Below are 24,875 nucleotides of genomic sequence, written 5' to 3'. Positions count from 1 at the left end.
GCACCTCTAAGTCTGCCCCATTTCTGCTCTGAGCAGGCTCTCCACAGCCAGCGATTGCCTACAGGTGGAGCCGGTGCGCAAGACAGGCGAGTGAGTGCCTGGCGGCCCTGTGGAATTTGGGCAACGATGGGAAGGAGAAGGGCGCTTTTACAATGTGCTCGGGTAGATACCGTGAGCATCGGGGAACAGGAAGGGGAGAGGCCCCAGGGTGTTCTTTATCTAAAGGAGAGTAAAAGATGCAAGGCGCAGGGCTGATGTGGGTAATTTATGAGGGACTGTAGGAAGTTTGTGGGAACTCTGATGATCATTGCCTTCTCTTTGTCTCTCAAATGCAGCGGCACAGTCTTCAGAGTGGGCTATCAGAACCGAAGGGACTTTTAAGAGCCACTCTCCGCTGCTCATAAGGGGAAATCGAGGTCCGGAGAAGGGAAAGCAAGTGGCTGAATGCCAGTAAAAGGCAGGAAAAGAGCGGAGCCCAGGGCTCCAGGGGGTTGGTTTGGGACCTGCTTCCACCAGCAGAGTCTAAGGTCATCCCCTTGGCCGTGCGCCACCCTGGTCTCAGCCGAAGGAAGGAGCACTCGACACAAACAAAACCGACGCTCCGAGTCTCCGTAGTCGTTAAGCAAAGAGGAAGAGGAAGCGCTTCTTCACTAGGCCACAGGACCGGGCCTTAGAACTTTTGGGTTTTATCCATACAAGGTCCTTTGGCAATAGAAGAAAAACCCAGATCGAGCCCTGCAAACTGGGATCTTCCGCCGGCACCGCCCCCCGGCTGCGACCCGGGGCTCGGAAAGAACCACCCCAGGCCCGGGCTCCGGTTCCACTGCACAGTCCGCCCGCTGCAGTAAAGCCGCGCCCACCGCCGCGGGTCTCCAACCCTGCGCCGCCGCCGCCCCCGGGGAGGGTAAGGAAAGGGCGCGCCGCCGCCCACGGGCTCCTCCAGAGCGCGGCGGGGCCGGGCCGCGCGGAATCACGGGCCAGAGGCGGGGCCGCGCCGGGGTGGGCGGGCGTGCGAGCGGCGCTTTCCTCTCCGGCACCGGCGGGCGCCCGGGCGCGGCGCCGCCGGCACCCGAGGGGCGCGGTAGCCGGCGCGGGCAGCGGGGGCCGGGCCGCGGCGGGCGCCCGGGCGGGGTCCGCGCTGAGCCGCCTTCTCGGCCGGCTGGTCCCTGCGGCGGCTGCCCGGCGGCCCGGGCGCGCGGCCCTTCGCCATGTACACCTTCGTGGTACGCGATGAGAACAGCAGCGTCTACGCCGAGGTCTCTCGGCTGCTTCTCGCCACCGGCCACTGGAAGAGGCTGCGGCGAGACAACCCCAGATTCAACCTGATGTTGGGAGAGAGGAATCGGCTGCCCTTCGGGAGACTGGGTGAGCCCTTCCCCAATTCCCGTCTGCCCTCCTCGGAGCGGCCCTGCGCGCCTCCCGCGGCCCGTTAGAACCAGCGCTTTTGTTTTTAAAGGTCATACATTTTCCCCTCTGTCGCTTGTCGGGCATATCAAAAACGGATTCAGAAAGATCGAAACCTGTCGTTTTTAATGCTTTCTTGTCTCCTAACTTGGATTTAGAGTCGGAGTCGCGGTGCGGCCACTCGGGGCTGCAGCTATCTCCTGACAATGACCGGTCCCTGCAGCCCGGGAGACGTTGGCCGCCGGGGCTGGGACCTGAGGCGCGAGTATAGCTGCTCCCCCGGGCCGAAGCCCCCAGATTTGGCAGGTCCGCCGCGCGGAGCGCGGCTCGGGGCGCGGCTCCGCAGAGCGGGCGGCTGGCGTTGGCTGGAGTCATCTTGCAGCTCGTCTGCACTGAGGATTTCTCCCTGCTTGGCGTGGGCGCGGGAGGGGGAGCTGTAGGTGTTGAAACCCCTGAGGCTTCTGCCACTCGAAGGCGCGGAGGAACGATCAGAGGGTTTGGAAAAGACCCCTGGATTCCAAAAGCAGGAGCTGCAGAAGAGACCCTAGCCCAGGGAAGTGTGGAGGGATGTCTGATTATAAACCTTTCCTTAGTTTCACCAAATAATGTGTTTTCGCAGTTCTGCATTGGATTAAGATCTTACACGAGGCTGCGTTTGCCCTCCCTGTCTTCCCTGCTCTCCCCTAGGGAATTACCTTCATCCACATGGTTGAAGCTGGCTGGGCACCACCATACCCACATGTCCACGGGTAGGAAAGCGCAGGAGATAGGAGGGGACTAGCGGCTCCTTGTAAGTGATGTCATCCAGAAGTTGCCCAGATCGGTTCAACTCACATCCTATTGACCTGAGCATAGTCTCATGGCCTCCCTCTCTGCACAGTCATCTGGGAATTGCATCTTCTCTCCGGGGAGCCATGTTCCTTGCCAGAATTCACCAGAGGTGGGGGCCAATTGTATTCCAAAGACAAGGGGAGAATCGATGCGGAGGAAGAGTCACCTCTACCTTGGAGGGCAACCCAGAGAGAGCAATGTTCTATGTCCAGGAGAGAAAACAGTTTTTAGAAATAGGTGTGGTCAGAATTCAAATGGGTAAAAACTGAATACGGGCCATTTGGAATTGACTGGTCATTTATGAGCTTCCATAGAGCCTTTGGGAGGGGGCTGTGTAAAACTCAAATCGTTGGAGGAATGAAGAGCTGCAGTGTAAAGTTGCTGGATTTTTTTCTTTTGAATAGTACCTGGGACAACTTTTCATTGGTATACAAGTTTATGATGTAGAATGGTGACTCCATGGAAGGACCCATTTGAACACCCAGAAATCTTAGAATATGGAGACTGTGCCTGGAGACTCCCTTTTGTTAACCGGTGTCAGGAAGACCCTAGCAAAGAGAATTCATGATCTGAAAGGAGAGGAAGAATTGCTTATAGTTGAGAACAATTATTTGTTCCTTGCATTGTCCACTTCCCCTTCCAGACTTCCTGACTTCCCTCTATATTCTTGGCAGTGCCTAGCTGTGAAAGCTTAGGTGGAATCATAACATTAAAAACAACAAACATGGCTCCGCCCAGGCAGAGGTAGGAGTGACTGGCATTACCCTGGTGCTTAAGCCTAGGAGTGAGAAGCAGAAGCCTCCAGAATTTGAATCCTGAACAGATACCACAAATTCAGGAGATGATCAGTAAACGTTTGAGCTTTTTGTTTGTGTGTGTGTGTTTTTTTTTTTTGTAGTTTTGTTTTTTGTTTGTTTGTTTGTTTTGCGACAGAGTCTCACTCTGTCGCCCAGGCTGGAGTGCAGTGGTGCAATTTTGGCTCACTGCAACCTCTCCCTCCTGGGTTCAAGCAATTCTCCTGCCTCAGCCTCCCAAGTAGCTGGGATTACAGGCGCGCATCACCATGCCCAGCTAATTTTTTGTATTTTTGGTAGAGACAAGGTTTCGCCGTGTTGGTCAGGCTGGTCTCGAACTCCTGACCTCAGGTGATCCGCCCACTTCGTCCTCCCAAAGTGCTGGGATTACAGGCATGAACCACCGTGCCCGGCCAACATTTGGTTTTTATGGGAAAGAAAACAGCATCCTACAACAAAATTGGTTATATGCCATCACTGTTAAGGGATATATACCTTTTGCTTAAAGTGTACTACATGAAAGCCAAGGAGAAGATTTATAGAGCTAGGTAAAGGCTCAGGAAGGCAGGTGCCCTGTGGATAAGAACGTAGGCAGTTCAGGTGGGAATCAGGTCTGTGTGCTCAGGGAGACCAGTGAGAGCCAGCTAATGCCTGCCTGAAACTTTTGATTTGACTGTATGCCATTCTCAGAGAAATTATTCTTTCTTCTGGCATTTTCAACTGAAAATTCCTTTGGTCTTACTTTGATTTTGTTACTGGAAATACAGTGTGTTTTATTAAGATTTGAAACAAAACATTTTTTATTTTATTTTATTTTTGAGATGAAGTCTTGCTCTGTCGCCCAGGCTGGAGTGCAGTGGTGGGATCTTGGCTCACTGCAACCTCTGCCTCCCAGGTTCAAGTGATTCTCATGCCTCAGCCTCCCAAGTAGCTAGAATTACCGGTGTGCGCCACCACGCCCAGCTAGTTTTTGTGTTTTTAGTAGAGATGGGGTTTTGCCATGTTGGCCAAGCTGGTCTTGAACTCCTGATCTCAGGTGACTTACCCACCTCAGCCTCCCAGAGTGCTGGGATAACAGGCATGAGCCACTGTGTCTGGCTGAAAACACTTTTTATTTTTAATAAAAATTGTTTTTCTTTGTGTCCTTTCTGCTCTAATTCTATAAAAAAAGGCCACATATAATAAGAACTGTTGAAAATGAGTTTCCCCATGGAATGCGGCACAGAAGAAAGCTCTCAGGGCTTCTGATTTTGTAGACATGGCCTCTCCACTACCTTCCTTCACCTAGAAGCTTGCAGAGATAGACTTGCTTGAGACCAGCATCATTCTAGTTCTCCTTCCTTCCTTGGTATGGAAAGCCAGGTTACGGATGTGGAAAGCGTGACTGTTAAAGTAGCCTTATTGTACAGAGTGACAAGTCTATATGTGTTAAGCCAGGAGCGGAATGCAGTGTGCAGTCAGGGAGAGGTGAAATGAAAAAATACCCTCAATACCCTCTACCCTAACAAGAAAAAACAGGCAAAGGTAGCAGCAGTTTTGGCAAACCTACGATGTTGATATAATATCCATTGTGGGGAGAATGAAGGTTGCCAGCAGTACTGAGAGAAAGAGGGTCCCTGGGGACAGAGAAACAAAATTGTTCCATTTTCCATTTTCTAACAGCCAATCCTGAGATGAGAGAGAGAAAAGCTGGGCATGACACAGCTGTCCTCTCTCCTGCTTGCTGGGGCTGACATTGTCATTCCCCACCTGTCCTGTGTCCCTTCTGAGCCTCCTCTTTCCTTCCTAGGTCACGAGCCCGGGCTGGTACAGTTGGTGAATTACTACAGGGGTGCTGACAAACTGTGTCGCAAAGCTTCTTTAGTGAAGTAAGTGTTAAGACCGCTGTTTTCCATTTTTTACCTAAATGAAGCACTTAGGCAAAAATGTGGGGTTGTTTAAAGGACAAACATACTTTTATTTTAAAAGCCAACAAATATCAGTTCAGAAGCTTCCTCTAAGCCGCTTTGGTTGCGGTCCAAAACATGGTGCTTGATAAAGCCTGTCTGCCTCTGAGGTGAGGCTCCTAGAAGCAGAGCCTGACTCAGGGTCTCCTGTGTAAGTGATTTCCTGGGGTAGGGTTCTTAAGAGACAGCCATCGGGAAGCAAGGACAGGGCAGGGCAGGGGGAGAACCAAGTAAAGAGGTGGTTTCAGCGGAAGTCTTGCCTCTCCTGACTCCAAGGAGCACCAGAGTGAATGGCACCTCAGAGTTGTCACATTTTGAGCAAGGACCAGGCCTCTATGCTCCAGTATCAGTCAGCCATTGGCTGTGGGAAGAGATGGAGGGCTTAGCTTCACAGGCATTTCTGGGCAGGGGCTGGTCCCCAGAGAAGGGCATATATAGCCCGTAGCATCCATCTCTCGTGGCTGTAAGGGGTCCCTCAGAAAGGATATCTGGGCAGGGTATAAGAGCATTCACTGCACTGCCCATCTCTGAGCAGTTGGATTATGGCTAGGTATCACAAAATGGAAGGAGACGGTGTGAGACAACGATTAAGATCTAGGGTCAAAAGTGTAAGTTTTCACCCCAGCTCTTTCTCTCACTAGCTTGGGCAGATCTCCTCATCCCTCTAAGCCTCAGTGCCTCCCTCGTAAGGCTATTATGAGAATTAAATAAGGTGATGCATGTAAAGTTTATATAGCACAGTGGCCTGGTACATAATGAGAATTTGACACTATCTTAATTTTCTTGGCTGTAAAATGGGGAAATAATAATAACTACCTAAGGTTGTTATGAGGATTAATTGAGCTAATTTAGCTACGGGCTTTGAATTGTGCCCGTCTTGTTGTTCATACTGTATAAGTGAAAGCATTCCTTATTATTGCTATTAGTATAGTTGTCTTTGCTATTACTGTTATTTCAGTAGGAAACACTGGGTCGGGCCACTAAAATCAGGGCTGTCGTGGGCCTCCAGTATTCTTTCCATGAGGACTGGTGAACATGTGTGTGTAGCCAGGTACTGGAAGATATGACTCAATGCAAAATGCTCTTTTCCCACTAACATTTCTTTCTGGGCTCTAGATATTTACTAGCTTGGGTGCTCACAGGAACATTTCTGCTTTTTGTTCACTCATTGACCCTGGTAACTTATGTACCCACTCCTCTCTATGATGGGTTTATCATGATTCATCCCACTCCTGAAGGAGAGTGAGGCTTCCTGAAGTCATTTTGTGACATGTTTGTATATTTAGAATGCAAATGACTGTTACATGGAATCAGGAATAGAAGTGGGACATGCTTGTTTATTCAAATTATTCACTTAGAAATTCTTATTAAATATTTATTAAACCTTTTCTGCTACGATTTTTCCCCTAAAGATAAAGTAGGAAGCAGAGGACTCAGTAAAAAAATACTGGTTTCCATGTTTGTATATTTTGCAGTTATAGTGAAGCAGAGTGAGTACAGGGCTGGAGTCGTGACCAAGTGTGATAAATATCTGTGACCTTGGAGAGCACCACTCAGAATCCCCGTGTCTCATCTGTAAAATGGGGATGGATGGTGGTGACAGTACCTGCCCCTTGCCCCTCGGAGGCATGCAGTGTGATCTGTGATAGCACCTTGTAATGGTGACATGACCTATGCAGGCTGGAGGTTGCATCATCCTCATCAGCTTCCATCTTTGTCTCAGTTGTCCTGTGAGGGGCTTGCAGTAATTCTAGGATATGATGCTTCCCTTTATCCATTTGTCTCTCTCCCACGATTTTGTATGGCTTGAAAGGGCTCCAGAGAGTTAGAAATAAAGTCTCCTTGATTTTATAGGACAAAGTGGCAGTTCAGAGAGGACAGCCAGGTTGCCCATGGCCATAGTAGCTCCTGTTAAACCAGGACAGTTTTAATCTGCACAAATGGGACCCCTGGCCATTGTGACTGTGCACCCTTGGGAGGCTTCCCAGAGCCTTGGTGGGGTTCAGTGCAGGACCCTGTGCAGCCCAGTCCTTCCCCCTGTCACTTCAGGGAGTTAAGGAAATTTCACTGAGGCCTCAAGGCCATAGTCTTAGAACCCTGAGGGGCTTTTCTTCTCCTGGTACAGATCAGAGGCTATCTTTTCCTCTCCTGAGCATTGCTGTTTTATAGATGTAAATAAATCTCCATTTCTGATTACTTCCCAAATGGGCCCATGAGGAAATGGGACAAAAGCAAAGGACTTCCTGCAGAGCCTGGTCTTGGTTCTGTGCAGGAAATGAGGGCTTCCAGACCAAGGTCATCTTACAGACCAGCACTGTCCAACAGAAACAGGATGCTACCCACACATGTAATTATCAACCGCCTAGTAGCCACATTAAAATAAGTGCAGAGAAACAGCTGCAAGCCGGGCGTGGTGGCTCACGCCTGTAATCTCAGCACTTTGGGAGTCTGAGGCGGACAGATCACTTAGGGTCAGGAGTTCGAGACCAATCTGGCCAACATGGTAAAACCCCATGTCTACTAAAAATACAAAAATTAGCTGGGTATGGTGGTGGGTACCTGTAATCCCAGCTGCTCGGGAGGCTGAGGCAGGAGAATCGCTTGAACCTGAGAGGTGGAGGTTGCAGTGAGCCGAGATCATGCCACTGCACTCCAGCTTGGGAGACAGAGTGAGACTCCTTCTTAAAAAAAAAAAAAAGAAAAGTAACAGCTGCAATTAAATTAATAATTTATTGCCGGGCGTGGTGGCTCACGCCTGTAATCCCAGCACTTTGGGAGGCCGAGGCGGGCGGATCACGATGTCAAGAGATTGAGACCATCCTGGCCAACATGGTGAAACCCCGTCTCTATTAAAAATATAAAAATTAGCTGGGCATGGTGGCAGGCGCCTGTAGTCCCAGCTACTTGGGAGGCTGAGGCAGGAGAATTGCTTGGGCCCAGGAGGTGGAGATTGCAGTGAGCTGAGATCATGCCATTGCACTCCAGCCTGGGTGACAGAGTGAGACGCCGTCTCAAAAAATAAATAAATAAAATTTAAAAACCCAAATAATTTATTATATTTAACTAAATAAATCCAAAATGTTATTTTGACATGTAATTAATATAAAAAGCTATTATATTTTACGTTCTTTTATTCAGAGTCTTCAAAATCTAATGTGAATTTTACATATGTAGCACATCTTAATTCAAACAGTAAATTTTCATTGGAAAGCTTTGATCTGAATTTAGATTACATAAAAGTATGGTTGAAGAAGTAGATTTATGTACTCAAGTTGTACATAAAAGTTTTTCAACAACTTTGAAAGCCAGAAGATCTATTTCCTTTAATATTGCACACACATTTTCAAAACTAGTTCATCTTTTCTAGAAGAATTGATTTGACTGTGAAGCAAAAGCTTATTTTCAAAATAATGTCCAAGTTAAGTAAATTCACCAACTCTTGTGTTAGTTCGATACTGTAAATATCAAATTCAAAGATGTATTGAATATATTGAAAAGTAACTCTAAATTTATCAATGTCGACAAAGTGTTCCTCAGATTTCTTTTAGTTTTTGCAGCCAATTTTCATAATGCTATTACAATTAACATTTTTTGCATACTGAATCATGTTGTAAAAATATGTGAAATCATTATTATCAACTTATGAAGTTGGAACATAAATTCTCACACCTGTCTGGGTGGATCATAAATAAGATCTTCTCTTCCCTTCCTCGGAGCTTTAAATTTATCTTGTTTATATGCAGTATGAAGATAGATGAGAAAATGCAAATGGCAGTCATTTTTTATTTTGATTACTGAAATAATGAATTACTGAGTGAAAATGATGATTTGACAAACATTCCTTTTATTTTCAAGAAAATCTGAATTGGAGTTGAAAAGTAAATCTTTATTTAAAAAGACCCTTCCCCTTCTCCATCAGTGAATACTGGCAGAGAACACAGTATCATTAAATTAATTGTCTTCTGTTTCCATGAACTGGAGACTCATTGAGTATATACAGAACCATTGTAACAACTGTATCCGTGACACTTAGAGTCTGCTTCAGAAAACCTAGCACAAGGCCGGACGTGGTGACTCACACCTGTAATCCCAACACTTTCAGAGGCCAAGGCAGGTGGATCATTTGAGGTCAGGAGTTTGAGACCAGCCTGGCCAACATGGTGAAACCCTGCCTCTTCCAAATACAAAAAAAATTAGCTGGGCATGGTGGTGTGCGCCTGTAGTCCCAGCTACTTGGGAGGCTGAGGCACAAGAATCGCTTGAGCGGGGGAGGCAGAGTTTGCAGTGAGCCGAGATTGTGCCGCTGCACTCCAGCCTGGGCAACAGAACCAAACCCTGTCTCGGATAAACAAACAAACAAACAAAAAGCAGACCTAACACAAATGTTTTCAACGTGTAACACATAATGCATTGAAGCAAATGTTTCCAATATGTATCATACAATAAAATGAAGTAGTAAAGGAAACATTAGTCTACTAAAATCTTAGTAAATCTTTTTTTTTTTTTTTTTTTTGAGATGGAGTTTTACTCTGTCACCCAGGCTGGAGTGCAGTGGCACCATCTCAGCTCACTACAACCTCCGCCTCCCAGTTCAAGCGATTCTCCTGCCTCAGCCTCCCAAGTAGCTGGGATTACAGGCACCCACCACCATGTCTGGCTAGTTTTTTGTATTTTTAGTAGAGACGGGATTTCACCATGTTGACCAGGCTGGTCTTGAACTCCTGACCTCAGGTGATCACCTGCCTCGGCCTCCCAAACTGCTGGCATTACAGGAGTGAGCCACTGTGCCCAGCCATAAATCCATATTTTAATACAACCTAACTGAAGTCCTATCTGTCATGATAGAAAGAAATTTTTTGCATGTAGGTAAAATTCTGTGACAGATGTAAGAGATTTTAAAATATCTATACTATGAGTTTGTGTGTGTGTGTGTGTTAGATGGAGTCTCACTCTGTCACCCAGGTTAGAGTACAGTGGCACGATCTCGGCTCACTGCAACCTCCGCCTCCCGGGTTCAAGCAATTCTCCTGCCTCAGCATCCCGAGTAGCTGGGACTACAGGCAACTGCCACCACACCCGGCTAATTTTTTGTATTTTTAGTAGAGATAGGGTTTCACCGCGTTAGCCAGGATGGTCTTGATCTCCTGACCTTGTGATCCGCCTGCCTCAGCCTCCCAAAGTGCTGAGATTATAGGCGTGAGCCACCACTCCCGGCTGAGTTTGATGTTTTTTAAGCTGCAATTTGACAGCATTTTATCATACATTTGGAAATCCTTTGAGGCAAAACACCCAAAGTATTAATTGGACAGCATCTTTTATGTCACACAGTTCACCTAAAGCTAAAGAAAAATACTTAATATTTTTCAAATTTTGAGTCAATCTTTGATATTGTTAGAAAGGTTTTGTAGTCTGTGGGCAATTGTGACTCAGCTGAAGATTGTTCATTTTTTGTAAATTATATTTTTAAGTCTTTTCCTTAAAATAGTTTTTTAAAACTACATTTGCATCTAAAATGGTTTTCTTTTTGTGTAAGAATCCAAGCCATTTTATAGTTGCCCAAAATTATAAACCCAGACTCTGTAAAACATTTGCTTAAAAAATGTGTTGGCTATTGTGATTTTAGCCACTAGTTTCATTAATTTTTTTGAGCATTGAGAGGAAAATATTTATCAAGTTTATTATGTATCTGCTAAAAATGTCTCCTTTACACAACCGTTTTTTCATTTTACTTTTACCATAGCCTATTGCAGTCACCATTTCTTGTGAATCTGTGGCATACCTCCTTTCAGTTCTTTTTTTTTAAATCTCTTACTGTCCTTGTCATAGTTCTAGCTTCTGTGTCCCTACTCAATTCCACGTCAGTAGTATGCCTTCGTTTTAAATTTAAATTTTTGTCCAAATATTTTTTTAACTAGGAAGAAATTCTATTTCACCTTAGTCCCAATTGTGGTATATGTAGCTAGCACTGTAATTCATGCTCTCTGCATAGTAAACATATCATAATGTTTCATCACTGCACAGAAATCACTTGATCTGAATCAATCTATTGTCCCTGAATAGAATAGCGATGTGTTTGTGTGTGATACTAGAAATGACACATGGCCCTGACGTGCATGCTGCGATACAACAAGAAAGTGAAGTATTATCTCACCATATCAATAAAGTTGTGCTTAATGGAAAAATATTTTATAATGCATCCATTTTTAAATTAAAGGCAAATTAAATTTTAGGCCTGGCCCAGTGGCTCATGCCTGTAATCCAGCACTTTGGGAGGCTGAGGTGGGTGGTTTACCTGAGGTCAGGAGTTTGAGACCAGCTTGGCCAACATGGTGAAACCTTGTCTCTGTTAACAATACAAAAATTAGCTGGGTGTGGGCCGGGCGCGGTGGCTCAAGCCTGTAATCCCAGCACTTTGGGAGGCCGAGGCGGGTGGATCACGAGGTCAGGAGATCGAGACCTTCCTGGCTAACACGGTGAAACCCCGTCTCTACTAAAAGTACAAAAAAATTAGCCGGGCATGGTGGCAGGCGCCTGTAATCCCAGCACTTTGGGAGGCCGAGGCAGGCAGATCACAAGGTCAGGAGATCGAGACCATCCTGGCTAACATGGTGAAACCCCGTCTCTACTAAAAGTACAAAAAAATTAGCCGGGCGTGGTGGCGGGCGCCTGTAGTCCCAGCTACTCGGGAGGCTGAGGCAGGAGAATGGCGTGAACCCGGGAGGCAGAGCTTGCAGTGAGCCGAGGTCGCGCCACTGCACTCCAGCCTGGGCGACAGAGAGAGACTCCATCTCCAAAAAAAAAAAATTTGCTGGGTGTGGTCACGGGCGTCTGTAATCCCAGCTACTCGGGAGTCTGAGGTGGGAGAATGTTTTCAACCCGGGAGGTGGAGGTTGCAGTGAGCCAGGATCGCACCACTGCGCTCCAGCCTGGGAGACAGAGTGAGACCCCGTCTCAAATAAAAAAAATAAAAATAAAATAAAAAATTAAACTTTAAATTCAGTTCCTGAGTCACACTGACTACATTTGAAATGCTCAGTAGCCACTTGTGGTTGGCTAGTGGCCACTGGATAGGACAATGCAGATACGGAGTTGAACTTTCAGTGAGTTAAAAATTTATTTATTTTGTTCCTTCAAGTTCAAGTAGCTTTTCAGTTCTTTCCCTTACGCTTTAAAATAAATTTGTTTTTAATATCTATCTACAATGTCATTATTTCCACCATTTGTTCACAGACTGGGTTTTGTAGGTGAATCTTAACACGGACTTGGCATTAACAGTTCTGTTCTAAACAGAAGAGGGAGCACAGCTCAGGGAAGGCCAGTGCATGTCTGTGGGCAGGTTCCTCCCTGTCTCTGATTCCTGGGGAGTAAGAGCAGGTTTCCAGTTAAGACTTGGGGGTTTTGTAGTAGCTTGAGCTGTTAAAAAAAAAGAAAAAGACTTGGGAGTTTGGGCCTGCATGTTGGCTGGTCCTCACTACCTTTATGATCTCAGGCAGTTTACTTCTCCATGACCCAGTTCCTAATTTGTGAAATGTGATGCCGGTGCCTCTAGCTCCAGGGGTCTGATTGCAGAGTAGATGCAGAGGGAAGCCCCTGTGTGCTAAGTGCCTTGCCTGACTTTATCTTCTGTGGTGTTATGGTATTTGGGGAGCAGGAGGTATATTTCACTGTGACCACTGGTGTCCTATGTTCCGTTAGAAAAATACCTTTTTTATTCTGTCACCAAAGCCAGCCTGAGCTAAAAGCAAGAGCTTTAAAAAGTCTTTAGATAATTCAGATTCCTACGTAGCCTTTTCTCCCATAGAGAGTTGGGCCAGGATAGTCTTTTGCTACTTAAATTTTCCTCTCTTCCCCATTTCATTTTTTTAGTATGGGTCTGGTTCAGCAACATATTTGTTGAAAAGATATCGGCTCAGGATTATGTCCAGTTAAGTTTCATTAGAGATGCATTTTAAAAGGAGCATAAGTGTTGGACATTAAGCCTTTTGAATTAATTGGGGTATGCCTTTAAAGTTGCATCTAACAGCTGTGCGCTCCCCAATAACGCATTTGAGCTTTGTCCAGGGAGACTAAGAGCAAACAGAGATGTTAGAAGACTGAGTCATGCTTTGCCTCCCGGAAAGTCTCTGGGGGAAAGGAGTGGCCTTTCTGAAGGGAGTGACAAAGTGCACTAAGAAGGGAGGCTGATCCTCTTCTGTCATCTGCCAGGCTAATCAAGACAAGCCCTGAACTGGCTGAGTCCTGCACATGGTTCCCTGAATCTTATGTGATTTATCCAACCAATCTCAAGACTCCAGTTGCTCCAGCACAGAATGGAATTCAGCCACCAATCAGTAACTCAAGGACAGATGAAAGAGAATTCTTTCTCGCTTCTTATAACAGAAAGAAAGAGGATGGAGAGGGCAACGTTTGGATTGCAAAGTCATCAGCCGGTGCCAAAGGTGAGTTGGCACTGCTGTCCCCTTCTCTATTCCTGGTAAGTTGCTATTGTGATGTATTTAGATGAATGACCCTATTTTAATCTGAATCATCGAAGGTTGAGACCGTGTCTAGTTACATAGTTATAAATACCCATCTATGTACTGATGCCTTCTAAATGTGTATCTCCAGTATGGTCTTTTCCTTTAAGCTCTAGATCCATTGACACCCTCACCATCTCTAAAAGGCATTTCAAACTGAACACATCTGATACAGAACTTTTCATTTCCTTCCCAACTTTGCCCACGCCAGCTGCTCCTCCTTCACGCTTTCCACTTAGTATATGATCCCACTATTCGCTCAGTCTCTGAAGCTTAAAACCTAGGATTCATCCTTGACTACTGTATTCTTTACAATCTACTCCTAATGCATTAGCAATTCTTGCTAGCTCTACCTTCAAAATATATTCTGAATAGACTATTTCTTGCCATTTCCCCTGCTTCCCCTCTAAATCAAAACCCCCATTCTTTTTACTGTGTGTAACTGCCGAGCCTGCTCTCAACCAGTTCTCCTTCCAGACAATAATGTTTTCAAAATGTAAATCTAATCATGTTACTTCCTACTTAAGACTTACCAGCTGGCTTCCTAATGCAATTAGAATGAACTCCGTATTCCTAATGGTAGCCTGCACCATTTGACATTTGCCCATATCTCTGATCTCATCTCCTTCTATCCTCAGCTTTGCTCTCTGCACTGTAGACACAAAGACTGCCTAGTATCTCTCGAATATTCCAAACTTGTCTCTGTACCTGGAATGTGCTTACATGGATTGTTTTGTTTCTCTCACCTCAGATGCTGGCTCCTCAGGGAAGGCTTTTCTAATCTAAAATAGCCTCCGTGTCCATTGCTTTCTTTCCCTTTCCCCTGCCTCATTACCTCCTGGCATTAACCTTTTCCTGGCACTATACTACTTCTCTGTCCGTCTCTCCTATTATTCTGTAGGCTTCACACAAACACATTCTGTCTTATTCATCCTTGTACCTTCCTCATAGGCAGTCAGGTAGTGAACATGCTACCTGATATTAAGATGTATTTTAGAGCTATAGTACTTAATACACTGTAGTATTCATGAAAAAATAGAAACATAAATCAGTGGGGCCAGGCACGGTGGCTCTCGGCTGAAATCCCAGCAGAGGCCAAGGCGGGTGAATCACCTGAGGTCAGGAGTTCGAGACAAGCCTGGCCAACATGGTGAAACCCCATCTCTACTAAGAATACAAAAAAATTAGCCAGGTGTGGTGGCGCATGCCTGTACTTTGAGCTACTCGGGAGGCTAAGGCATGAGAATTGCTTGAACCAGGGGGCAGAGGTTGCTGTGAGCCGAGATCACACCACTGTGTGACAGAGCAAGACTCTGTCTCAAAAACAGAAGAAACATAAATCAGTGGAAGAGAATAGAGAACTCAGAAATAGACCAAAACATATATGCCCATCTGATATTTGAAAAAGGTGCAAAAGCCATTCAATAGAGGAAGGATAAACTTTTCAACAAATTGTACTAGATAAGGTGGATATCAACAGGCAGGAAAATGAACATCAACATAAGCTTCACACCTCATACAAAAACTAACTCAAAATGGATCGTGGACCTAATAATTTTTCAGAAAAGAGGAGATAGGGCTTGGCAAAGAGTTCTTGAGCTTGACTCCAAAAGTGTAATCCATAAAAGTAAAAATTGATAAATTGAACCTCATCAAAATAAAACTTCTGCTCTATGAAACACCTCATTAGAGTATAAAAATGAGTTACAAACTGGGTGAAAGGATTTTTAAGTCATACATATGACAAGGGACCCAGATCTAGAATATGTAAACAACTTTCAAAACTTAACAGTAAACAACAACAGACACACAATCCAATTAGAAAAAGAGCAAACAGTAAGACCCCAGCTCTACAAAAAAAATACAAAAATTAGCCAATGTGGTGGCACACACCTGCATACGTAGTATTCCTGAGAGTTGAAAATATATGTTCACAAAAACTTGTATGCAAATCTTATAGCAGCATTATTCATAAGAGGCAGACAAGAATGGAACCAATGCAAACGTCCATCAATTGATGACTAAATGAACAAAAATGACTCTTCAGCCATAGAAAGGAGTGAACATGATGCTAATACACACTATAATGGGGATGAGCCTTGAAAACTTTGTGCTAAGTGAAATTAGACACAAAAGGCCACATACTGTGTGATTCCATTTATATGAAATGTCCAGATGAGACATCCGTAGATACAGAAAGTAGATTAGTGGTTGTCAGAAGCTGGGGTGAGGAGGGAGTAGTGAGTGACTGCTAATAGGTACAGAGTTTTTTTGGGGGGAGTGGTGAAACCGTTCTAAAATTAAACTGTAGTAGGCCAGGCATGGTGGCTCACACCTGTAATCCCAGCACTTTGGGAGGCCAAGGCAGGCAGATCACGAGGTCAGAAGACCAAGACCATCCTGGCCAACATGGTGAAACCCCATATGTACTAAAAATACAAAAATTAGCCAGGCATGGTGGTGCACACCTGTAATCCCAGCTACTTGGGAGGCTGAGGTGGGAGAATTGCTTGAACCCAGGAGGCGAAGGTTACAGTGAGCTGAGATTGCGCCACTGCACTCCAGCCTGGGCGACAGAGTGAGACTCCATCTCAAAAACAAACAAACAAACAAATAACAACAACAAAAACTGTAGTAATGGTTTAAAACTCTTGAATATACTCAAAGCCATTGAACTCTGCACTTTAAAAGGATAAATTTTTTGGTATATGAATTATACTTCAAGCTATTAAAAAGGATATATCAATTATTTAATGTTAATGGACAATTCCAATATATCCAGTTTTTTCTATTGCAATGCTGCAAGGGACGTACTTGAACATTCATCTTTATGCCTTTATCTTCCTGGTAGTTCTATAAGATATAGTGAAGGAAGGGGGTTTATTGTTGTTGTAGTCTTTATTGTGGTAGCCAGTGACCAGTAATAGAATGGTATTTATTTTGAGTGCTTAGGCACTTCGAATTTCTGTAAAACTGAGGTTTCATGGTTGTAGCCAGCCAAGATAGTGTTGACAACCCGTATGGAGAAAGAGTTGGTAGGATAATCCTGGGTGCTCTTGAGGGGAGAAGGGAGCATGTGGGGGACTGGAGTAAGGAAGGGAGGGAAAAAGGTGAGCAGGACATTGAAAGCCTCTTGTGGGGTTTTTGCTGTTCATATTTCCTTTCTGGCTTTATAGAGAGCTCTTGGTTTGAATTGGATTGGTTTGTCTTTTGCTTTTTCCCTGTTAGGTGAAGGCATTCTCATCTCCTCAGAGGCTTCAGAGCTTCTCGATTTCATAGACAACCAGGGCCAAGTGCACGTGATCCAGAAATATCTTGAGCACCCTCTGCTGCTTGAGCCAGGTCATCGCAAGTTTGACATTCGGTAATGCATTCATGTCCATAGCTTTTGTTTTTATTCATCTGAAAAAACTGCCATGGTATGTGGTGGGAAGGGGGACATGGAATATGAGGAAGCGTTTGACCATGTTTAATATGTTACCAAAATTGAGCACAGCTGAATGGAACTTACCTTCTGTACCTAATTTTCTATTTTTCTTTCTTGTTTTTTCCATCTAGAAAATGTTACTACGATTATGGATTTTCTTTTTTAAAAAATATTCTTTTCTGGCTGGGCACAGTGGCTCACGCTTGTAATCCCAGCACTTTGGGAGGCCAGGGTGGACGGATCACCTGAGGTCAGGAGTTCGAGACCAGCCTGGCCAACATGGTGAAACCCCGTCTCTAGTAAAAATACAAAATTAGCCAGGCATGGTGGCAGGCACCTGTAATCCCATCTACTCAGGAGGCTGAGGAAGGAGAATCACTTGAACCAGGGAGGGGAGGTTGCAGTGAGCTGAGATTGCACCATTGCACTCCAGCCTGGGTAACAGAGTGAGACTCCTGTGTCAAAAAAAAAAAAAAAATCTTTTCTATGAAAATGACTTGTGGATTCAAAGAAATGAATATAAATGTATGGTCTTGCTCATGGAATAAACTGAGAGATGTGCATGGAACACGTAATTCAGACACAACAGGTTGTGCAACCTTGCCAAATAATTTCTCCTCACTTCATTGTTTGTGTCCCACTCTGTGGATTTTATGACCACACCTCAGGGGATTTTAAGTTTCTGAGCAAAGGGCTTGGCATGGAGAAAGAGGTTGTGTGGTGCATTCTAAAGCTAAACAGCTCTCCCTCTCCAACTTACCCTTGGCCTTGCTGTCAGCTCCTTGCCAAGGACTCTGTCTCCTTGATTGCTTCATAATGATTTGTCACTTCTTGAACATCAACCCTATGTCAGATCATCTTCAGGAGGAACACTCTTTAAGATTACTCAAAGAGGAGACATAACAAATGGAGGTTTCATAGGTTAACCTTAAAATCCAACCCATCCAGGGCTTGGTGTGGTGGCTCATGCCTGTAATCCCAGCACTTTGAGAGGCCAAGGTGGGTGGATCACCTGATGTCAGTATTTTGAGACCAGCCTGGCTAACATGGTGAAACCCCGTCTCTACAAAAAATAACAAAAATCACCCGGGTGTGGTGGCATGCGCCTGTAATCCCAGCTACTGAGGAGGCTGAGGCAGGAGAATTGCTTGAACCCGGAAGGCGGAGGTTGCAGTGAGCCGAGATCACACCATTGCACTCCAGCCTGGGCAACAAAAGCAAAACTCCATCTCAAAAAAAAAAAAAAAATCATCTGAATCTTTTCAAAATGCTTTATCTTTTGATCAAAATTTCCCTGTTATTTATGGTAAAATGTTTTGTTTGCCTCATTGTAGTGATAACTCACTATCTTAGCTAAATCATAACATGCCTCTTATAGTTTTAGAAACTTCCTCCTTCCCTAGTTGCCTCCCACTCCTTACCTACCCCATAAAAGAAGTCAAGATGTGGGGATTGATGTATATAATATGCAGAAACTTTGGATGACTTGAGTAAAGCAGTGTTTTTGTTGAATTGCAGAAGCTGGGTCTTGGTGGATCATCAGTATAATATCTACCTCTATAGAGAGGGTGTGCTTCGGACTGCTTCAGAACCATATCATGTTGATAATTTCCAAGACAAAACCTGCCATTTGACCAATCACTGCATTCAAAAAGAGTATTCAAAGAACTACGGGAAGTATGAAGAAGGAAATGAAATGTTCTTCAAGGAGTTCAATCAGTACCTAACAAGTGCTTTGAACATTACCCTAGAAAGTAGTATCTTACTACAAATCAAACATATAATAAGGTAACTTAATTGTATCTTTTTGGATTACGTGTTTCTTCTTGAAGGAGCTTTGGCGTCTATGCCTTTCAAAGAATTGTTTCATATAAGTTGTCTAATTTATGGGCAAAAATTTTTTGTAATATTCCTTTATTTTCCTTTTAATGTCTGCAGGTTCTGTAATGATGTCTCCTCTTTCGTTTCTGATAATGGTTATATGTGTGTGTGTATGTGTGTATATATATATATATATATATATATATATATATATATATTTTTTTTTTTTTTTTTTTTTTTTTTTTTATTTTTTGAGACAGGGTTTTTCTCTTGTTGCCCAGGCTGGAGTGCAATGGTGCGATCTCGGCTCACCACAACCTCTACCTCCTGGGTTCAAGTGATTCTCCTGCCTCAGCCTCCCAAGTAGCTGGGATTACAGGCATGTGCCACCACGCTGGGCTAATTTTGTATTTTTAGTAGAGACGGGGTTTCTCCATGTTGGTCAGTCTGGTCTCGAACTCTTGACTTCAGGTGATCTACCCCCCTCAGCCTCCCAAAGTGCTGGGATTACAGGCGTAAGCCACCATGCCCGGCTAATTTATATTTTCCTTCTACTTTGCTTGGACAGATTGACTAAACATTTATCAATTTTATCAGTCTTTTCAAAAAATCAGCTTTTGGTTTTATTGGTTTTCTCTGTTGTTTTTCTTTTCAGCTTCTTTGATTTATGCACTTTCTCATTCTCTTCCGTTTGCTTTTTGGAGGATATAATTTACTCTTTTTCTAGTTGTGCTTTTTGTTTGTTTTTTAAGAGATGGTGTCTCATTTTATTGCCTAGGCTGGAGTACAGTGGTGTGATCATACCTCACTGCTGCTTCAAACTTTTAGGCTCAAGGGATCTTCCTGTCTCAGCCTCCCAAGTAGCTGGGACTACAGGTGTACACCACTGTGCCTGGCTAATTTTTTTATTTTTTGTAGAATTGGGTCTCACTGTCTTGCCCAGGCTGGTTTCAAGCTCCTGGGCTCAAGCAGCCCTCCCATCTTGGTCTCCCAGAGTGCTGGGATTATAGGTGTGAGCCACCATGCCCAGCCTATTCCAGTTTTTAAGGTGAAAGTTTAAATAATCGATTTGAGATATTTCTTTTTTTTTTTTGAGATAGAATTTTGTTCTTATTGCCCAGGCTGGAGTGCAATGGCACCATCTCGGCTCACTGCAACCTCCATCTCCTGGGTTCAAGCGATTCTCCTGCCTCAGCCTCCCGTGTAGCTGGGATTACAGGCATGTGCCACCACGCCTGGCTAATTTTGTATTTTTAGGAGAGACGGGGTTTCTCCATGTTGGTCAGGATGGTTGAGATATTTCTTTTTTAAAAAAATAAAAGCATGTCTCAGTTTCCCTTTATCAGTTTCCCTCTAAATATTGCATTAGCAGAATCCCACAGATTTTGCTATGTTTTCATTTCTATTTTATTAAAATATTTTCTAATTTCCCTTATAATTTTATCTTTGATTCATGTGACTTAGAAATTTTTGTTTAATATCCAGATATTAGGTCAGGAAGAGACTTTGTCTGGTTTCATCTTTAAAAGTTGCTAAGGTTTGTTCCATAGCCCAGAAGGTCTTTTAATGTTCTGTGTGCACTAACAGAATGTGTACTTGGCTATAATTGGGCAGAGTGTTGTTTTTTATTTTTATGTTTTTTGAGACAAGGTCTTACTTTGTTTCCCAGGCTGGAATGCAGTGACACAAACATGGTTCGCTGCAGCCTTAACCTCCTGGGCTCAAGTGTAAGTAGCCTAGGTAGCTGGGACTACAGGTGCATGCCACCAGACCCACCTGATTTTTGTATTTTTTTTGTAGAGACAGGGTTTTGCCCTGTTGCCCAAGCTGGTCTCGAACTCCTGGGCTCAAGCAATTCTCCCATCTTGGCCTCTCAAAGTGCTGGGATTACAGACATTAGCCACTGCACCTGGCCTTATTCTGCTTGTTCTATTTATTACTCTTGATCTTAGCCAAAAGGCCGAGAAGCGATGTTTGTTCTATTTATTATTGAAAAGAAAGGCACTGAAGTCTACAAGTATAATTATGGATTTGTATATGTCTCCTTTCAATTTTATCTGTTTTTGCTTCATGTCTTTTGATGATCTGTTATTAGATGCATATATATTTAGGATTGTTATCTCTTCGTTGGGAATTGACTCTTTTATCATTATGTAGTTTTCTTTTCTTTTTTTTTTCTTTCTTTCTTTCTTTTTTTTTTTTTTGAGATGATCTGACTCTGTTGCCCAGGCTGGAGTTCAGGGGCATGATCTTGGCAAACTGCAACCTCCGCTTCCCAGGCTCAAGCCATCCTCCCACCTCAGCCTCCTGAGCAGCTGGGACTACAGGCACATGCTATCATGCCTGGCTAATTTTTGTATTTTTTTTTTTTTTGTAGAGACAGGGTTTCACCATGTTGCCCAGGCTGGTCTCGAACTCCTGGGCTCAAGCAATCTACACACTTCAGCCTCCCAGAGTGCTAGGATTACAGGCGTGAGCCACCATGCCCAGCCAGTATTTCTTATTTATTTATCTAATTTTTATATAACCAATCTAGCTTTCTTTTGATTAATGTTTCCATGGTATGTCTCCATGTTTGGAGTATGTTTCCATCCTTTTATTTTCATTCTATTCTATTCTATTCTATACTGTCCCTAGGTATTATATTCTATATTTAAAGTAGTTTTCTGGTAGACAGCATATAGTTGGGTTTTGTATTTGTATTTTATTATTATTATTATTATTATTATTATTATTATTATTTGAGACGGAGTTTCACTCTTGTTGCCTGGACTAGAGTGCAGTGGGTGGCGCGACCATGGCTGACTGCAACCTCTGCCTCCCGGGTTCAAGTGATTCTCCTGCCTCAGCCTCCTGAGTAGCTGGGATTACAGGCATGTGCCACCACGCTCAGCTAATTTTGTATTTTTTTTTTTTTTTTTTTTTGAGACAGTGTCTCACTCTGTCGCTCAGGCTGGAGTGCAGTGGTGTGATCTCCGCTCACTGCAAGCTCCGCCTCGCAGGTTCACGCCATTCTTCTGCCTCAGCCTCCCGAATAGCTGGGACTACAGGCGCCCGCCACCACGCCCGGCTAATTTTTTGCATTTTTAGTAGAGACAGGGTTTCACCGTGTTATCCAGGATGGTCTCGATCTCCTGACCTCGTGATCCGTCCACCTCGGCCTCCCAAAGTGCTGGGATTTCGGGCATGAGCCACCACGCCTGGCCTAATTTTGTATTTTTAGTAGAGATGAGGTTTCTCCATGTTGGTCAGGCTGGTCTGGAATTTCTGACCTCAGGTGATCCGCCCGCCTCAGCCTCCCAAAGTGCTGGGATTACAGGCGTGAGCCATCTCGCCTGCCCCTGTATTTTAATTTTAATCCAATATGATAATCATTGTCATTTAATTGGTGTGTTTATACCACTTAAATGTAATGTAATTATTGTATTGGACTCACATCTGCCATCTTATTATTTGTTGTCTGTCCCCTCCTTTATTGTAGTTTTTGTTTTTGTTTTTTTGTGTCTCTTTTTCCCATCTTCTTTTTAATTATGTGAAATATTTTTAGAGTTTTATTTTAATTTTCCTGTTGAGTATTTGGTGCTATGTCTTCTTTTATTTTTTTTTAGTGCTTTTTTTTTAGTGCTTGCTCTAGGAATTACAGTATACATATCAATTATTTCACAGCCTTCTTAGAGTTAATAATTTACCACTTCAAATAAAATGCAAAAACCTTATAACATAGTTCACTAACTCTTGCCCTCTGTTATAGTTATCATAAGTATATATCTACACATTGAAATCTCTGCCACATAATGTTATTATTTTTGCTATCAACAGTTTTATATATATATTTGCACAGGTATGATAGATTATCAGGTTGGATTATTTTTAAACTATAAAACCAAACTCTATACTGTCTATAAGAAATCCACTTTATAAAAGGAGAAAAATATTATTTTATATTTACCCAGATACTACTTTTGTTTTTCCTTCAGTTGCGAAGTTCTGAGATTCTCTCTGGTATCATTTCCCTTCAGACTTAACCATTTCTTTTAGAGTTTTTATATTTACCCATATACTTCCTTAAGTTTTAAAGTTCTGACTCTCTCTCTTATGCATTTCTTTTAGAACAGTTTTGCTGCTGATAAATCCTCTTAGTTTTCTGTCATCTGAGGATGTGTTTATTTCACCATCTTCCTGAAGGGTATTTTCACTGGATTTATACAAATATAAATATAAATATTTATACAAGTATAAATATAAATATACAAATAATATTAAGCAAAAAAAATGCAAAAATACAAGCTATATAGAAGATGCATACAAATTTATTTCACTTACATAAGTTAAAAAACAAGTAAAATTAAATAATGTTTTATTTAGCTGAATACACATGTATGGTAAAAATGTAAAGCAAAATGAAGAAGTGATAAAACATAAAATTCAAAATAGTAGTTATTCCTATCCCTAGAAGGAAGGCAGAAGGGACACAGGGAAGAGGCTTAAAGATAGTGGATGGTGGGTACATGGGGAATAATTAATATTACATATATTTTAAACTCACAAGACAGCATTCCTATGATTATAGATAGTTAATATTCATTTAGAGTTCCCCACATTTTGACCATTTATGTTGTTTCTCTTCCTTTCCTGCATTTCCTTGCTTTTATCTAGGATTATTTTCCTTATTGTTAAGAAACTCATTTTTAGGCCAGGCGCGGTACCTCACACCTGTAATCCCAATACTTTGGGAGGCCGAGGTGGGCCGATCACTTGAGGTCAGGAGTTCAAGACCAGCCTGATACATGCTGAAACCCCATCTCTACCAAAATATGCAAAATTAGCTGGGCATGGTGGTGCACACCTGAGGTCGCAGCTACTCGGGAGGCTGAGGTGGGAGAATAGCTTGAACCTGGGGGGTGGAGGTTGCAGTGAGCCAAAATTGTGCAGCTGCACTCCAGCCTGGGTGACAGAGCGAGACTCTGTTTCAAAAAAAAACACTAATTTTTAGTAGTTTTTAAGTAAAGTCTGCTGTGATAAATTAGTTATTATTTGTCTGAAAATATATTTTGTCTTTTTGTTTTTAAGGACATTTGCTCTGGACATAGATTTCTAGATAAGCAGTTAATTTCTTTTCCCACTCTGAAGGTTGCATACCATTGTATTCTGGCTTCCGTCTTTTCTGCTGAGAAGTCAGGTGAAATCTTAGTATTGCTCTTAATGTATCTTTTCTCTATTTTTGAGATTCCTTTACATTGGTTTTTATAAATTTTACTATGAGATGTGTGTAGTTTTCTTTGTACATATTCCTGCATTTGGGTTCATAGTGCTTCTTGCACCGTGGCTTGATATCTTTTACCAGTTTTGGAATATTCATGGACATTATACTTTCAGTTGTGTCTTTTGATCCATTCTCCTCTTCTTCTAGGTCTCTAATTACATGATTGTTAATGCTTTTCACTGTTTCTCACACTTTTATGGCATTTTTGTATCATTTTATCTCTCCATGGTTGTACTCATTCTTTTCGTCTGACATCTTTGTTTGCTAATCCTTTCTTTATCTATTAAAACCTATTAACAATTTTTACAAGGTAAAAGCTTTTAAAAGCTGCTGTTAAACTCACCTATTGAGTTCTTGATTTTAGTTAGCGTGCTTTTTAGTTCTGAAATTTCTATTTGTTTCTTTTTTTCATATTATAGTTGTCTTATGAAATTCTCCCACTTGCCTCATATTTTCTTGAAGATAATGGCAATTCTTTAACATCCTTATCTGATAACTCCAAAATCTAGATTACCCATGGCAGAGTAATCCAGAGTATGCCCTGTGTATGGGCTGCATATGGCCTGTAGCTTGTTTTTGTAAGGTCTGTGGGCAAAGAATGTTTTTTATATATTAAAGATTGTAAAAATGAGAATATGCAACAGAGGTGGTACATATCCTGTAAAACCTAAAATATTTACTGTCTGGCCCTTTGTAGAAAAAGTTTGTCAGCTCCTGACTTTTAGGTCTGTTTCTATTGTCTCTTTTTTCTCTTGGTCTTATTTCTAAATATGCCTGGACGTAGTATTTTAGCATTAGTGTTCACTTACTACAGTCTACTAAGTCTAGTAAAGATTTTTTAAATGAGGTGTAACATCCACAAAGTGTACAGTC

The 24,875-nt window shown here is 42.9% G+C and overlaps 1 protein-coding gene across 2 annotated transcripts in view; it reads left to right on the top strand.

Moving 5' to 3' along the window:
- The first annotated feature begins 1,108 nt into the window (after window positions 1-1,108).
- Window positions 1,109-24,875, top strand: part of TTL (tubulin tyrosine ligase) — a 38,584-nt gene continuing 14,817 nt past the window's right edge. Inside the window, exons 1-5 of one of the 2 annotated variants that reach the window (XM_054678175.2) lie at window positions 1,109-1,365; window positions 4,819-4,897; window positions 13,181-13,413; window positions 16,720-16,855; window positions 18,437-18,706. In XM_054678175.2, the coding sequence (XP_054534150.1) occupies window positions 1,209-1,365; window positions 4,819-4,897; window positions 13,181-13,413; window positions 16,720-16,855; window positions 18,437-18,706 (875 nt within the window). In that variant the 5' untranslated portion in view covers window positions 1,109-1,208. The remainder of the gene's footprint in view (window positions 1,366-4,818; window positions 4,898-13,180; window positions 13,414-16,719; window positions 16,856-18,436; window positions 18,707-24,875) is intronic. The other variant, XM_009443118.5, reaches the window with a different exon arrangement.

Source organism: Pan troglodytes, chromosome 12, assembly GCF_028858775.2.
Source record: "Pan troglodytes isolate AG18354 chromosome 12, NHGRI_mPanTro3-v2.0_pri, whole genome shotgun sequence".
Classification (NCBI taxonomy): domain Eukaryota; kingdom Metazoa; phylum Chordata; class Mammalia; order Primates; family Hominidae; genus Pan; species Pan troglodytes.
Note: the sequence above shows the minus strand (reverse complement) of the source record. Positions and strands in the feature narration are given on the sequence as shown.